The sequence below is a fragment of the Nematolebias whitei genome, chromosome 16 (assembly GCF_014905685.2).
Source record: "Nematolebias whitei isolate Nwh7 chromosome 16, NemWhi1, whole genome shotgun sequence".
Lineage (NCBI taxonomy): Eukaryota > Metazoa > Chordata > Actinopteri > Cyprinodontiformes > Rivulidae > Nematolebias > Nematolebias whitei.
Window position 1 is genome coordinate 8,508,008 of NC_056513.1, and position 17,200 is coordinate 8,525,207.

At 40.3% G+C, this 17,200-nt stretch overlaps 1 protein-coding gene across 1 annotated transcript in view; it reads left to right on the top strand.

The window, feature by feature from the left end:
- sorcs3 (sortilin related VPS10 domain containing receptor 3) overlaps positions 1–17,200 on the top strand; it is a 313,538-nt gene that overhangs the window by 227,565 nt on the left and 68,773 nt on the right. The window contains exons 8-9 of the mRNA XM_037689623.1: positions 5,092–5,181; positions 7,825–8,004. Of these exons, the coding sequence (XP_037545551.1) occupies positions 5,092–5,181; positions 7,825–8,004 (270 nt within the window). The remainder of the gene's footprint in view (positions 1–5,091; positions 5,182–7,824; positions 8,005–17,200) is intronic.

Sequence of the window (17,200 nt, forward strand, 5' to 3'; positions counted from 1 at the left end):
ATCACAGGGACACATTGGACAGGTTTCCAGTGCATCACAGGGACACATTGGACAGGTTTCCAGTCCATCACATGAACACACTGGACAGGTCTCCAGTCCATCACAGGCACACATAAAAACAAGATTTCATGATAAAGCTGGCACCGTTTATTTTTAATCTTCACTGATAAAAAAAAATTAAAAAAAATGTATACATAAAGTGTTTATAAAAATTGTTTCCACCCTCTGTCCCAGACCCGTCCCGGTCCGCCCGTCTGCCATGGCTTGGAGTCCAGCCTTTATGAGTACACAATGCCAGGGCCCAGATCCCGGCCTTCAATGGGTTGACAGCTCGTATGATCCTCCGCGGTTACTAGTTCACTCTGAATTTTGTTGTTGGTGGTCACCAAACACAAAAAACGCCTGCACTTCAGCATTAGGCCACGGTGTTGTCATTATTGTTTTTAAAATCTTTAAAATAGGTCCAGTCGCTGCTCCGAGCTTAAGTAATGGCAAATGGTAGATCGGGTGTTTTGAAAAGTTTCTCAAAGATCTAGTGACTCCGCCCCCTGACCAATCATTGACCAAAAATGTTCTGATGTCACGTTTTGTTGTCGACTTGGCTCACTTGGTACCCCAAAGAAATGGGTCCTGAAAACGGGTCCGGTTCCATAAAAAATTGCTAGTGAAAAAGTCTTGGAACCGCATTGAGCAGAGTCAAAACGTGCTGAAGAGGAGCTATGGTAAAGGGGCAATAGAGACGAACAATTAAAAAAATTCCAAAATTCTGTTTTTGTGTCACACATCTGGGTCCTTGAAAAAGCCATGGAGTAATCTAACACAGATTGACAGATTTACATTTCAAGTCAATGAAACTTCCTTTACAGAAATGTAGGCATGGGGTTCAGTCTCAAGCAGACAGTGATGCAATAGAGTGGATGCAATCCACCATAAAACACCAAAGAAAAAAAAAAAACTCACTTAATGGCGTATTTTGAGCTGGAGCAGTGGCACGCATGAGTTTATGCCAAGTTCATGTGCGCACCACTGCTCCAGCTCAAAATACACCGTAAGGGAAGTTCTTCTTCTTCGTTTGTGTTTTACGGTGGATTGCCTCCACTCTGTTGCATCGCCGCCTCCTTGAGACTTAGCCGTCTGGCCATGGCGTTGATGTCAGTTCTTTTGTTCCCAGGTGGAGAGAAGACTCATGTTGACACAAATAATCAACAGAAAATGATAAAGTTGTTGCCATTTAATCTTAATAAGGCAGGAAAAGTTACAGGCTCAGCGCTGAGGCTCGAGTCTGGTCACCACGCAGACTATGTCCGACAAGTCCCGAAACAAGGAAGCATCTTCTTCATATAGTCACTAGGCTCCGCCTGGTTGCAGAGGATGGAGTACAGCCTCCCATGCTATCAGTATCAATGTGTGGCCCAAATAAGGCTTTAATTGATCTCTCAAAGTGTAGGTGTAATTATTTTTCTGTGTGCTGCATAGAAAACTAAGAACTAAGCAATAAAATCGATCTCTAAATAAGGATGAGACCTCAGACAGCCGTTCAAAGCAGCTGTATGACTAATTTCCTCTTTTCTCTTTAACAGCTGAGATTATTTTAGAACAAATGTAACATCAGAGGCAGAAGTTTTGCTCTGCTTTTCGAACCACATTAAACCAGGCTGAACAGACAAACTAGGGTTCATTCTGAGGACATACAGTTCAGTAGTCCCTCGCTACTTTACGGTTCGACTTTCGTGGACTCGCTTTTCTGCAGTTGTTCAAAGTAAGATTGGACATGACACACAAACGGCTGATTGTTGGATGAGCCGTAAGATCGGCATGGATTTTTTAAATTTAAAATAAATTATTTAAAATTATTTAGCACCTGCTGCACCTGTGTGCAGTCCACATGTGCAGGGAGAAGCTCCCTCCTGCAGTGTGATCTGAGCTCCGCTCTGCAGCAGAGAAGTGGGCGTGGCCGAGAGCACTAGTAGGTGGCAGAGAAGTGTGGAAAGGGTTTTAAATGCCTTTATATATATATATATAATAAACTAGTACATACTACTTGTACAACTATTCCTACTTTGCGTTTTTTCTCTTATCGTGGGTGGACTGAGAACAGAACCCCCCGCAATAAACGAGGGGCTACTGTATATGACTGAACCCCGTGCCTACATTTTCGTAAAGGAAGTTTCTCTGACGTGCAACGTAAATCTGTCCATCTGCGTTCAATTACTCCGTGGCTTTCTTAAGGACCCGCATGTGTAACACAAAATTTGAATTATAGAACTGAAAATGTAAGTAGTCAAACTGAATGCTGAATTCAGCGAAGTGCAGTTAGTTTCAAAGCAAATGAATTCAGTTTCAAACCATTAAATTCAGTTTCAATTTAGAAATTAAAACTGAATAGAAATTCATTTTCAAACCTGTGGATTTAATTTCAAATTACGTAAACACAGATTCAGTTTGAGCAATTCAAATCTCACTTTCTGATGGCACAAGTTTCTGCCCACATGTAGAACATTATTGAAGAAATCTGAAACTAAATGTATGATTTCAGTGATATTTTCAGTGTTTTATTCAGTGAAGAAAAGTGGTGTGTAAAATATCTCACCTGAGTCCCTCCTCTGGAGCTGAACTCAGCCCTGCAGCAATTTAGACCAAGAAATAGAGCTGTTCTGCAAAGAGCCTTCAATCCAGTTTGACCTCTCCCCGGTCTTTCAAGTGAACTCAAAGGTACTCGACCTAAACCTCCCCTTCGCTCGGAGCACCTCCATATTTTAACACGTCACAGATGAAAGCCCCCAGAAAGGATGGGGAGAGAAAAAAAAAATCAATCACACCAATTCCTCTTAAAGTTCAAACTGCTGCTGGTTATCTGGCCATCGATCTGCTGCTCTCTTTCATTCGACTGCATGTGGGAACGTTGTGCGGTGCTCACAGCTAGGCCTCTACATTTCCTCTGAAAACCTGTTTTCTCTCCTCTGAGCGCAGCCTCGTAACAACATCAGCTTCGCCGTGCAGCATCGATGCTCACATCCCTTCTCCTTTGCAGCCGAGACTTGAAGGTTTTTTTTTTAATGAATTTTATGTCTGTATTGATCAGGGAGAAAATTGGGTTATGAAGCTGCAGAATCATTTTGTTTGTTGAGCCTCAGATATTTGTCTTTTGTTGCCTCGGGGCTAATGACAGGTCTCTACCGCCTGCCACCCCAAACTGACTCCTCGCAGCTTGGAGACGGACCATCAAGAATGATTTTTTATTTCCTGAAACAGCAGATGAGACTGGTTAAGCAACCTAAAGATTTCTCTTGACAAAGAATAATGAGACTATTGATTGTCCCGAGACATATTTACCAAGGTTCACTTTGAAACCACCAAGTGCATTGACACGTGGGGAGAACTGTGTTCTCTGATTGCAAACTGAGACACCAATATAAATGATAATGAAAAAAAAAACCATTGTGGATAACCACTGAATGCAGCATGATGAGACCCCACAACGATAGACAGAGGTGACTGAAAACAACCACCCACTGCTTTCACTGACTGAATACAATACGGTAGCTATAAGAGGCCTTGCTTTGCGACAAAAGGGTGTCAGCAAAGGTCAAAGGAAAAGTTTACAAGACAGTGGTGGGACCAGCTATGTTTTGTGGTCTGGAGACAGAGACATGGACAAAAAGACAGGAGAACTGGAAGTGGCAGAAATCACGATGTTGAGGTTCTCCTTAGGAGTGACAAGGATGGATAAGATTAGGAATGAGATCATGATGTACAGCAAAGGTTGAACAACTGGGAGATAATGTTAGAGAGACCAGACTGAGATGGTTTGGACATGTCCAGAGGAGGGACAGTGGGTATATTGGTAGAATGATGTTAGAAATGCATCTGCCAGGAAAAAAGACAACGAGGAGATATATGGACACAGTTAGAGAGGACATGGAGGTAGTTGGAGTGAAGACAGAGGATGCAGAGGACAAAGTGAGATGGAGAACGAGGACTCACTGTGAAGACCCCTGAAGAGGTCATGCATCGAGTGTTGCAGCATTTATTTAACAGCAGAACCCCATTCTGGAACAACTCTACACAAAACAAGGTTCTTTTTAACCAATCCACTGTAACAACAACAAATACCTTCAGCAGTATTGACAGCCATCTTTGTTCTGGTCGGCCACTATTATAACGAGCAATAAATGCGAACAGGTTTGAGGTAAACAAGAAGTTTGAGAATAAGGAACGGCTGTCTATCCCCACACCCCCTCACCTACCTGCCTACCTGTGATTGTGTTGCTGAGGCAGCAGGTCCAGGAAGGAAACTCAAACCTTCCTCTACTCTCCAGTCCCTCCTGGGGGATCCCAAAAGTTTATCAGATCAAAGAGGATTTGTATCTGTCCAGCTGGTTATGGCTCCCAGTGGGACACACCTGGAATACCGTACCTCCAATCCTAATCAGATGTCTGAACCACCTCAGCTGACCACCTTAAAGTAGACACTCATTTCAGACACCTGTGTTAATAACTTTATGACCAAAGATAAAGGTTGGATATAGACGAACCTTTCCACTCAGCTCCTTCTTCACAACAACAGACCACAGCGACACTCTTATTACTAAAGATAAGACGATCCATCTCATCCTGCTGTTACTCTGAATGGAAATGATTATTGAACTGTGGAACGTAACTGAACTTGCTCTAGAAAATTACATCATGTGCATCATGTGCAGACAAAAACAAAGCATCCACGTAAGAAAAGTAAAATTAATGCTGTTTAAATACCTCAACGTTGTTTTTAATTGGTCTTTAAATTAAAACACATCAAAATGACTTTACCAATTCAATGTTTTCCTGTTGAAACGGGAAATTAATGAAAAGGCAACGAGTTTGTCAGTGTTCCGTCTAAATGAAGGTTGAATTCTGTGCGCTAGTCTGCTAGTCACAGCTTTAAAGAATTGTCTGAGGAGTAAATACCTCTTTGTTCTTCAGACAACAATGTTCACATTTTAACTCACTTACAGTCATTGAACGCCATTTTTCAGTACAAACAATCCTCTTCAGATGACAGAGGCATTTTTAAAAAATATTTGTTTATTGAAGTGTTTAACTCTTTTGCAGGTTCCTACGTCAGGACGAGCCACTTATTATGTGTCCTACAAGAGGGATTTATTTATTCAGATCAAACTGCCCAAGTACTCTCTGCCTAAGGTAAGCTGCTGCATGTTGTCACTAAATCTTGTCTTTTCTAAATGTCGGAGTGAGTTAATCATTTAAATTAAGTTATTTTATAGACCTGAAAAGTTGTTGCTGTTAAAAGGAAGGACGTGGTTAGCTGTAGTCCTCCAAACGTCCTGGGGACTCTGTAGTCCAGTATGTCTGCAGCCTTTTGACCCTTCCATCCTGGTCTCCTATTTGGAGCCTATTTCCCTCTCCTATAGAGAAACTGGTTACCAGTATGAAATCATCTGGTCCCTCCCTTGATGTTTTTCCTCCATGTTTTCTTAAGGAGTTATTTTCTACTGTTGGCTCCTTTATCCTAAATGTGCTCAACAGCAGTTTGATGTTTAGTGTGGTACCAAGCAATTTTAGACATGCTGTGGTGCAGCCATTGTTGAAAAAACCTGGCCTTGATCCATCCTCTTTGTCAGACTTTAGGCCACTCTCAAAGTTACCCTTTATATCTAAAATTTGGAAAAAGTTGTTTACACTCAGCTGAAGGCCTTTTTTATAAATTTTAAATTTTGGAGGACTTTCAATCTGGATTGAAAACGTACCACAGCACTGAATCTGCTCTTTAAAGGGTTTTTAATTACAGTGAACCCTCGCTATAACGCGGTTCACCTTTCACGGTCTCGCTGCTTCACGGGTTTGCATCGTGCATTGTGTTCTGCATTCTGATTGGCTAAACAGTCTCTCCAGTACAGTAGTTATTTGTAAAAAAAAAAAAAACGTTTATACAGTACTTTTATTTGTTAAACAAATGCTTGGCCCTGTAAAAAGGTTTTGTTCTTTGATTTGAATGTATTATGGAGTATTTCATTGTATAATACTTGTAAAAAAAAAAAAAAAAGGTTACTACTTCACGGATTTCGCCTATCACGGGTTCTTTTTGAAACGTAACCCCAGTGAAAAATGAGGGTTCACTGTACATATTTTCAGCAGTGGATTCTGGGAACTGTGTTTTACTTGTGCTTTTAAATTTAACAGCTGCTTTCGACACAGTCGACCATGACGTTCTCATCTCCAGATTGGAGCAGTGGGTGGGCATCACTGGCTCAGCTCTGCAGTGGTTTAGGCCCTACATTTCTGATATAAGTTTCAGTGTGATGATGGATAATTTTACCTCTGCTTCTGCTGCCCTCCCCTGGGGGTGCCCCAGGGCTCTATTCTTGGTGCTCGCCTGTTCTCACTTTAATTTCTGCCACTGGGTTCTATTCTCAGAAACATGGTGTGCAATTTAATTTACTGTATATGCGGATGACTGTCAAGTCTACTTCCCTTTGAAACATAATGGTTCCTTTCTGTCTCTCCTCGACTGTCTCAATGATATTAGAGCACAGGTGTCAAACTCCAGGCCTTGAGGGCCGGAGTCCTGCAACTTTTAGATGTGTCTCTGATGCCACACAGCTGAATCAAATAAGGAGGTCATTAGCAGGACTTTGGAGAACTTGACTGCACTGAGAAGCTAATTCAGTCATATGATTGACTCCTCCAGGCCTGGAGTTTGACACCCCTGTATTAGAGGATAGATGGCACTTAATTTCCTCCATTTTAACAACAACAACAAAAAAAAAAAAAAACAAGACTGAGGTTATGATCTTTAAATCGAGTGGCCCTAGCAGTTTATCCACCTTTATTTTTCCTCTTTGGCCCCATACGAAAAATCCGTTGTTACACATTTAGGGGGTGAAAATGGACCCCTGCCTGAAACTTGACTGCCGTGTCAACAGCATGGTTAAGACCTCTTTTTTTCAGCTGAGACGCCTGTCAAAAATCACGCCCCTCCTTTCTAGGCACCACTTAGAGACAGTAATCCACGGTTTTATTACTTCACGCCTGGATTATTATAACTCTCTTTTGATCGGAGTTAGCCAGGCCTCGCTCTCATGGTTACAGCTGGTACAAACTGCTGCTGCACGATTTTTGACTGGTACAAGTAGGCGTGAGCTCATCACTCCAGTTTTGATGTCTCCATTGGCTTCATGTCCAGTTTCAAATCCATTTTAAAGTTCTTTTGTTTGTTTTTAAGCCTTTGAATGGTCTTAGTCCTTCTTATTTCTCTGAACTGCATGAACTGCTTCACCTTTACATGCCATCACGCACTCTTAGATCCACTGACCAGATGCTTTTGGCAGTCTTGAATACCTTTTATAAATCCAGAGGAGACAGAGCCTTTACAGCTCTGGCTCCTAAATTGTGGAATGAGCTGCCGCTGGAGGTCAGGCAGGCCCCATCAATCCCTGTTTTTAAGACTTGTTTAAAAACACAATTTTTTCTTTGGCTTTTTACCTAATGTGAGCTAGCATCTGTGTCTTAATGCTGTATTGTTTTACTTGGGATGTTTTGATTATTTATATATATATATATATATATATATATATATATATATATATATATATATATATATATATAGTTGTCTTATTGTTTTACTGGAGTTTTTTGTACAGCACTTCAATCAGCTGCTATGTTGTATTTTAAGTGATTTAGAAATAAATTGGTATAGTATGGTATTTGTATTCACACCACAGCATTGATCCTCTGACCAGCCCCACAGGGTCAATGTGTTCTAATCCATCACCCCTGCACCTCCACTCATAACTCCTCTTAATCTCTGCTGCTGCTCCCTGACAGGATTTACACATCGTCAGCACCGACGAGAAGCAGGTCTTTGCGGCGGTGCAGGAGTGGAACCAGAACGACACCTATAACCTCTACCTGTCCGACACCAGAGGCATCTACTTTACCTTGGCCATGGAAAATGTCAAGACCACAAGGGGCATCAGTGGGAACCAAATGCTCGATCTGTACGAGGTACGCGCCTGATTAAATCTGTTGTGCTGGGCGTGCACATCCAAAGGGGTTTTATTAGTTACGTAAATGGATCAATTACTCTTTGGGCTAACAACAAATAAGGTTAAATTGTGTCATCTGGATCAGTTTCTTTAAGTGAGAAACATTTTGTCTCCTATCCGGAGGACTTCATCAGTCAGACGAACCAGATCTGTCCCATAGGTAGGCCTCACTGCTGTGTTTCAAGCCAACTTCCTGTTGAAATCTCAGAAGCAAAACACATGCAAACAGAGTCCATCCATCCAAAACAATGAATCATCATTCAAATTAAATGAATATAAGAGTATAAACACCATCACGTACAACAATCAAATGTTTTAAGCCATATGGACAACTTGCTACTCACAGAACCAACCTGAGGACACCAAGTCCAAAATGGTTCAGAAAAAAAAAAATCTACCTGGATAATTGAGCTTACAAACCTTTTTTATTTTCTTTTTCTTTTATTGTTTTAAAGGTTCTTTATAAATAAAGTTGAATGATTCACATTGACCCACTGCTGCCGAGTGAGACATTTCATGTGCTTTGTTAGGTTGTTCTATGTTCTATTATGTTCTATGTTCTATTATGTTCTATGTTCTAGAATTGCGCCGCTCGGGGTGGCTGCATGCTGGAGTAGCTCTGTTACATTCATTCTGAGTTATTGCTTTTGAAGACTTTAATTCCTCTTTTTTTTTCTGGATGTAAATCACTTTTTTCGGGTGATCATTTACTCTGGCATCGGATGCTGAGCAGCTGGAAGGATTTTTACTGTAACCTTTTTACTTTTGGGCATTTGTTATGATGTGTAACCGTGGGAACAAGGTGTTTTTTAAACAACCAGGAGCAGCTGATGAACTTCTCAAAAGCTCAAAGACCTCAAATACAGCCCCAATTCCCGAATGAGTTGAAAAGGAGGTGCCGTGGATGAATTCCCATCAACCTGGTGGTGGTGCTGGAGTACCTGACCGCTGAGATCCTGGAACTGGTGGGAAAATTGGCTCGTGACAACGGGAGGACCAGTATCATCCCCCAGCACCTTCAGCTGTCTGTCCGTGGCGACGAGGAGCTCGGCAGACTGCTGGGAGGAGTGACCATCGCTCAGGGGGGAATTCTGCCTAGCATTCGGGCAGTCCTGCTGCCCAGGAGGCCCGCTGAATCTGACAGCAAGCTGGATCCGAGTGGACAGATCGGTATCTGTGGCCAGATTATTCAGATTCACTGCAGGAAATCCTTCCTGCCCACAACTATCAGCATCTATAACAACTCTTGAATGAAACCAGGATGATGAGCTACGACAACACTTTGTTTCCCTTTGGGATTAATAAAGTATTTCTGAATTTAATTGAATTAGGGAAGTAAACAAAACCAGCTAGGATTAAACCAGAAGAGCTTAAGATTATTGTTGGATAGAAAAACATTTCTGAGTTGAAAACGTCTCTGTTTTCTGTCGTTGCAACTCAACAAAAAGCCAGCGAGGGATGTGGAGTTGGCTGCTGATATTTCTTATAAACGTTTCCGTCATAAATTTGATCTGTTGTGAACTCCGTCGGTACTGAATGAAAAGGGAAGTTCTGTCGGATGATGCGTTTGTCCACAGACGCGTCCGTGTTGGTCGTCTTACAGGAAGTGGACAGATTTGTGCAACAAGCCGTCCTCGCCCATCTTCCTGACAGCAGAGAGAACGGAGACATTCCAGCTGAATGCAGTGGAACTGTGGACTCGTGCTTGTTAGCTTACCGGCTACATACTGTACGTGTTTGCATTCATATACCCACACACACCTCTGAAGCTGGTTTATCACTCCCACACTGGCAGGTGTGATTGAGCGAGTGAAGGAAGGAAGTGAGGTACTGGCCAGCTGCAGTGGCAGCAGGGTGGTAATTAACAATGCCATTACTTCTCCTGCCCAGGATGTGGATATGTGCACAGAATGTGAGCGCAGCTCCGGTTTCCATGCAGCACAAGTTTATTTCTGCTGAGAGACCACAGAGCGCCGCAGCTTAGGAAGACACAAGCAAACAGATAAATATAAATATATCTCAATCAGTCTGAAAACACCTGTGCTCAACGTAAAAAAACAAACAAAAAAAATGATAAAAGCAAAAAAAATGAAAAAAGAAAAAGAAGTTTGTTGGTGAAACAGACGACTGTTATTTTTTTCTCACAACCCACCAACTGTTATTGCGTGACTGTTTCTGAAGCATTCACTCTACTGTGATCCATTTTTCTTCGTGTGTTTTTCTGCATCTTTCTCGTTCCACAGTTTTGTTGCTATTTCAACAAAACTTTCAGGACAATACTGCTATGACTTTTGGTATTGGTGCAACTTTAGCTGAAATATTTAGCCTTTTCTGCCATTTTTCTCATAGAAAATGAATTGAGCCCATTTTCCATCCTTCACATCTTTAGATCTGTTTACAACGTTTTACTGCTCCTTTCACATTTTGTTCTGGTTCAGCTTCTTTCAGTTTCCTTGTGCAAATTTAAACTTTTTTGCAGCTACTTTCAGCTAATTTCAGCAGTTTTTTTAAGCTATTTTGTGCTTCTTTCAGATATTTTCTTTTAACTACAACATTTTGATGCTTCTTCAAACATCTTTCCGCGCCTTTCAGCTTATTTCTGCAAGCTTCAGCCTTTTCTGTTTTTTCAGCTAGTATTTAGCTGTTTTTATGCTAATTTTCTTTATTTTAGCCAGTTCCATATTTTTTGCACTCTTTTCAACTTTTTCCAGACTATTTCAGCAAAAATGTATTCTTGACTTACTTCTAGTAATCTAAGCTTCTTTCTGCCTTTTTAGCTACTTTTCAGCTGTTTTTGCTAATTTCAACTTTTTTCAGATAACTTCCTCTAATTTGTTAATGTCTGCTTCTTTCAGCATAATTTGGCAAATGTCTTTTTTCTGCTTTCTTCTGCTAATGTAAGCGTGTTCTAACATTTCAGCTTTGTTTTTAGCATTTTTAGCTAATTTCAGCTGTTTTCAGATGTTTTTGTGGTAATTTCTGCTACTTTCAGCCTAATTCAATTCTTTCTGCAAATGTCAGCTTTTCAGCTTATTTCTGCTAGTTTCAGTTTTTTTTCTGCTCTTTCAGCTACATTCAGTTCTTCTGATGCTGTTTTTAGCTTTTTCAGGTAATTCCACATTGTTTAAGTTTATTTCAGCCCCTTCCGCCTCCTTCTGGTAATTAAAGCTTCTTTCTCTTTTTCAGCTTATTCTTTTCAGCTATTTTTTTCTAATTTCAGCCTGTTTTTTAGCTAATTTCCTAAATTGTATCCTCATCTCTGCTTATTTAAACCCAATTCAGCAAATAAGAGTACTTTCTGCTTTCTTCTGCTAATTAAGGTTTGTTTTTCCATTTCAGACACATTTCAGAAAGTTTTTTTTAAGCTAATTTCAGCCGTTTTTCAGCACGTTCTTTTGCACTATGCAGTCACACTGCATTTTCACAGGAAATGCATTTTCTCTAGTTTTCTTTAATTTTCTGCACATAAAATAACTGCAGCCTAACTTAAAACACATTTAATGTACTTTTGTTGACTGAATCCTGCTACATCCGGCTGCAGCTCATCCTTCCACAGTGCTGATGAGAACCCTGATAACAGACGAGTGTTTGGAAGGACCATGGGATCCTCTGAAGAGTCGTTTTCTGGATTTGTGTCCCATTATTTTTTTCCAAACTGACAAGCTCCTTAAGAAAACCAGCTGCAAGTTCTGACTCTTAATGATTCTGATGGGACAAATTAACACAAGCTTAGATTCTGATCGATTCTTTCACAGCATCATTTGGACCCATTTTGCACGAGATGAAACCTTCTGCTTTAACGTCAGGCAACACAAACTTCATCACAAATGTCTAACCCTGTTTATGATCTTTAGAGAACAATTCATAAATTGTCAAATTTCAGAAGCAGCTGCTTTATACGTACATGTAGGGATGCACGATATTGGATTTTTGGCCGATAACCGATACCAATACCGATATTTTTCCCCTAGATCTACTTACAGAGACTACATAGCTTTCTCTGCTGTGTAATTAAAATACTTCTGCATGTTTTGTCAATTTGGCCTGCTACCAAATGCAGATTCTATAAATGGGGCTGAAAATGATGTAACATCATTTTTTATATCTGTGTTATTTTGATGGAATAGCCGACGTCCGATATTTAATGTTATCGCTAATATCAGCCGATACCAAGCCGATAATATTGTGCATCTCTACTTACATGTGCAGTCAACTGCTTCATTTATAAATCAGATCTGCTCAGGAGAGATCTTTGAGTATCTGAAGGGAAACTTTGGATCAAATTTACTCAAGACACACATCATGAGAACTATCAAAGTGATTTTTTCAGACAAGATATTCAAGGTAAACTAATTTTTGAGTTGTGAATATCGCAGGAAATTCTCACAAGATTTGGACAAACAAACTTATTGACTAAGGCTGAACTTCTGTGGGGCTAATATTTGATTTATAACATTTAAGGAATATGCTCGATGCGATTAGACCGGTAGACGAGTCGGGTGTCAGCGCCGTTTTGGAGTTAAACCTAGATCATGAACATAAAAAAGACAGTTTCTTCATCTTTGTTGAACAAACTGAAGCTATGATTCCTGCTCTGTCGAAGCTTCCGTGCTGGAGCACTTTAGATGTCAACCAATGGGAGCTTCTTTTCTACGGCTGCTGCTAATCTGTAGAATTCAGGATCGATATACTGCACATCAACATTTGTTTTTATTACATTTGGCAAAGTATTTAAAAATAAAAATCAATATGTACAAAATGTATTTAACAAAGTTTAGAAGAACCTACACACGTGCACACACAAGAATAAATGTTTGGCTACAACAAGTTAGTTGTAGCAGTTACTGGAGCATCACTTCATACATTTTGCTACTTTCAACTTTATATATATATATATATATATATATTACACCTACCTATATAAAGTAGGTGTATATATATATATATATATTATTTTTTTTGTTTACTTTTAATGTTTAACTAACTTTTTAGCACTACTAGGTTTAAGCTAAAAAAAAAGTTGCTGTGATTAGCTTTTAGCATGCATTTTGCATTTTTAGTTAGCAATTTGCTGTTTAGGTTTTGACTCAGTTTTACTACTTTTAGCTTCCAGCTAGCAGTTTTTGTTGCTAGCTGCTTGCTACTTCTAGCTGTCACATTTCCCATTACGTTTTGTTAGCATTTATTAATTTTAGCTACTACTAGCTAAAACGTTGCAAGTTTTAGCATGCGTTTTGCTACTTATAGTCAGAGTTGGTACTTTTATCTTTTAACTTGCATTTTAAATGTTTTTGCCATCGTTTTATTACATTAAGTTAGCGGTTTAAGTGTTTTGCTGCTTTTGTTTTTTTTGCTAGCATTTTGCCTCTTTTAGTTGTTGACTAGCATTATGCTACTTGAACTTTCAGCTCCGTTTCAGCAATGTTTGTCAGACATGTTCAGTTCTGCACCAGGCCTCGTTTTTGTGCACCGTTTTCCTCTGAATGTGTTCGTTAAACTTCAGAGCAGTCCGGCGCTTGTCATGTATCCGTGGCTTCTTGGCAGCAGCTCCTCTCCTCCTCCTAACCTGAAGAAAAGAATTAGCGCTCTGTTGTCTCTGATAAACCGACCAATTACACAGAGGAGGATGTAAGCCGTGCAACTTATTTACTGTCACTGGACCCTGACAAACCACATGTCCCGCGTTGTTGGAGGGAAAGATGCAGCTTGGTGTCATTCCTCTTCCTGAAGCGACTCACTTTGCTTTGTTTCCTCCCCTCTGGAGAGAATAGATTGTTCCTACTTCACACAGAAAATTGCACAATTATCTCCTAAATTAGAGGGAATATTTTATTGTTAGTCAGACTGAAGAGTCATTTCTGTAATTGTGAGCCTTTGTTGAGGAACTACTTTAAACTTTCTCTCAGTTTGAGCTGAGTTTGGGCTTCAGTCCGTCAAATGTCACTTATTCTCATGCTATAAACGGCTTCAGATGACTGACTGACGACAGGAAGTGGGCTGCTGTTGATGGTAATAATTAGATGCTGGTACTGCTGATGACCATACGATGTATGTTATTTTATGGCAGCAAATGAGTCATAAATAGGCCTGTCATAATAACAAATTTTGCTGGGTGATTAATTCTCAGAAATTATTGCGATAAACGATAATATTGTTTGAAATTTGACAATAATTAGTAATTGTCAAATTTAAGAAAAAATGTTGGCTAATTTGTGTGTAGTACCTATTTTGACCACTGGATGGCAGTATAAGACTGTTTGAACCGAAGGATGGATAGTGAGGGAGCGAGCAGCGTGTCTCTAAGAAAAATGGGAGGGAGGCCCCTTGACGTGACATGGGCTGTCTCCCTTTCCTTTTTTGGTTTCACATTGGCGGACGCTCGGTGTGGTTTGAGCTCTTTAGCATAACATTTTTCACAAAGCTTTTAATAAAAAAATCAGTAAACAAGTTCTCAGCTTCTTTTGCAGAGAAAAACAACTTTTTAGACAAAGGCACGGGTTTCAACAGTGAATTTTGGAGCGTCGACAAGACGGAGTTTTTCCCCCCCCCCGAGGTCAGCCTGTTAGCTTAGCTCGTAGCTTAGCTTCTCAGTTTAGCTGCTTTTATCAATCCAAAAATGTGATTTTGAACGATTAAAACAGATTTTAAAGAGAAAGAGAGAGACGTGAAGAAACGATAAAGCTGATAAATGAAAATGAGTTTGATAATTTTCATTAATCATGCGATTAATTGATTTTTTTTTTTTTATTGTGATAGGCCTAGTCATAAAATGTACAGTATCACTGGTTTGTCTCCCTTTAAATAATTGTTCAAGTATTTTTTTATTATTCACATCACATGTGGTTCATGAGGTGGAACAAAATTGTGTACACAGGGTCCAAGTTACATCCAATAATAGCAAAAATTTAAAACGTAAAAAGAAACAGTAAATGAGGATCTAAGACATATGTGTCAAACTCAAGGCCCGGGGGCCAAATGTGGCCCTAATTGACATCTTATCTGGCCCCCAAGATGTTATTGTAAATGTAAAATACTTTTTCACTTCAATTTATTTCACTAATCTTTGATTATGATGTCAAAAGTGCAACAGAGAACATCCAATGAGGCCAATCAAACTCTTGAGGAACTTACAACCAAGAAAAGATGTTGGGTATCTAACTTGAGTAAATGTAGATTCTGAAACCGACCCTTAGTTTGAAAAAGTTTTTAACTTTGACCCCGTTTTGTTTGTAAGTGGGTTTGACACTCCTGATCTAAGATAAAAACCAAGAAATATGCTGAACACTTAATAATGCAAAACAATAAGCCGAACAACAGCAGCACAAACATGAGTCTGTGTGAGTAGATGAGTATAAATGAATACAGCAGCATGAAATAATCAGCAGCATGGATAATCAGCAGCACATATCGCCAGTCAAAGTGGCATTACAGTTGTCTCCATGTTCTGCAGAAAGATGCTCCGTCTATATTAAAACATGTTCGCAGACCAGCAGCAGAGCTACGACCTTTGGGTTTGTAAATAAGTTTTATTCTTTGAGTTTGGTGACAGTCGGCTGATAACAGCAGCAACAAGATGATGATGATCAGGCTGATGATGGAGCTGTTGGGCTTCAAGGACATTTCTAATAGTAAATGGAGAGATTCAACGTGCAGCTGCACCGATACACACCTGTTGTGATAAACCTTCAGGAGTTTCATTAAAATAAACAGATTGATGGCAGAAATTGTCATGAAGCATCATGACCAGGATCTGCAACCTTTACGATCCAAAGAGCTGTTTTTACACCTTTGTTCAGTAAATTAAGTATTCAGAGCTGCAACAACCTGTACGGTGGCCCATGGGCCATTTTAGGTTTGTTGGAGGAGGCATTTGTGGCCACTAGGGGTGACATTATAAAGTTTTTTGTTTGTTTTTTTATCTAATGATTTTTAACATTTATTGATATTTTTACATCCATCCATCCATTTTCTTCCGCTTATCCGGGGTCGGGTCACGGGGGTAGCAGCCTAAGTAGGGAGGCCCAGACTTCCCTCTCCCCCAGCCACTTGGGCCAGCTCTTCCGGGGGAATCCCAAGGCGTTCCCAGGCCAGCCGAGAAACACAGTCCCTCCAGCGTGTCCTGGGTCTTCCTCTGGGCCTCCTTCCGGTGGGACGTGTCCGGAACACCTCACCAGGGAGGCGTCCAGGAGGCATCCTAAACAGATGGCCAAGCCACCTCAACTGGCTCCTCTCGACGTGGAGAAGCAGCGGCTCTACTCTGAGTCTCTCCCAGATGACCGAGCTTCTCACCCTGTCTCTAAGGGAGAGCCCATACACCCTGCGGAGAAAACTCATTTCGGCCGCTTGTTTCCGAGATCTCATTCTTTCGGTCACAACCCAAAGCTCGTGACCATAGATGAGGGTAGGAACGTAGATCGATCGGTAAATTGAGAGCTTCGCCTTTTGACTCAGCTCTCTTCACCACGACAGACCTGTACAGAGCCTGCTTCACTGCTGACGCTGCACCTATCCGCCTATATTTTTACAATTTAAGATAAATGAAAATACCAGAATCTTGTAAGGGGGTGGGGGGGATAGGTTTTTTTTTTTATTAATTAATGAAAACTATGAACTGTGCAGACATATGTATTTTTTTTTTTTATTGTGGAAAAATTAATTAAGTACAGAAATCAAGCATAAAGTTAAAGTGAGTATGTTTTGCTCCTTGTACTTGTTCCATTATTCACATATTTGCAATAGAAAATGGAAAACGGCTAAAACTAGAACTTTTGTGTTGTTTGTACAAACAATAAAACTCAGTTTTATGTTAGTTTTGGTCAAAGCTTGAACGAGTCACTGCGGAGGAACCAAAGAGCCGCATGTGGCCCCAGAGCCGCAGGTTGCAGACCCCTGATCATGACGCTATTAATTTATATTTTGAGATGCACACTTCATGTAAACTGTTGCACAGACTGATGAAGCAAAGAAAAATGAAAAAGACCTAGAAAAACCACGACTCCTGGGTTTCCCACCCAGCTACAACTTACAGAACTTTTTATTTTAGCTGCAACTTTACTTTGCAGATTTTCTTTAACAAGCTGTTTGATCAATTTAGGGCAGTAAAAACCTTTATTATGCCCAAATGCACCAAGTTTGGCACACGGAGCCTGATGCAT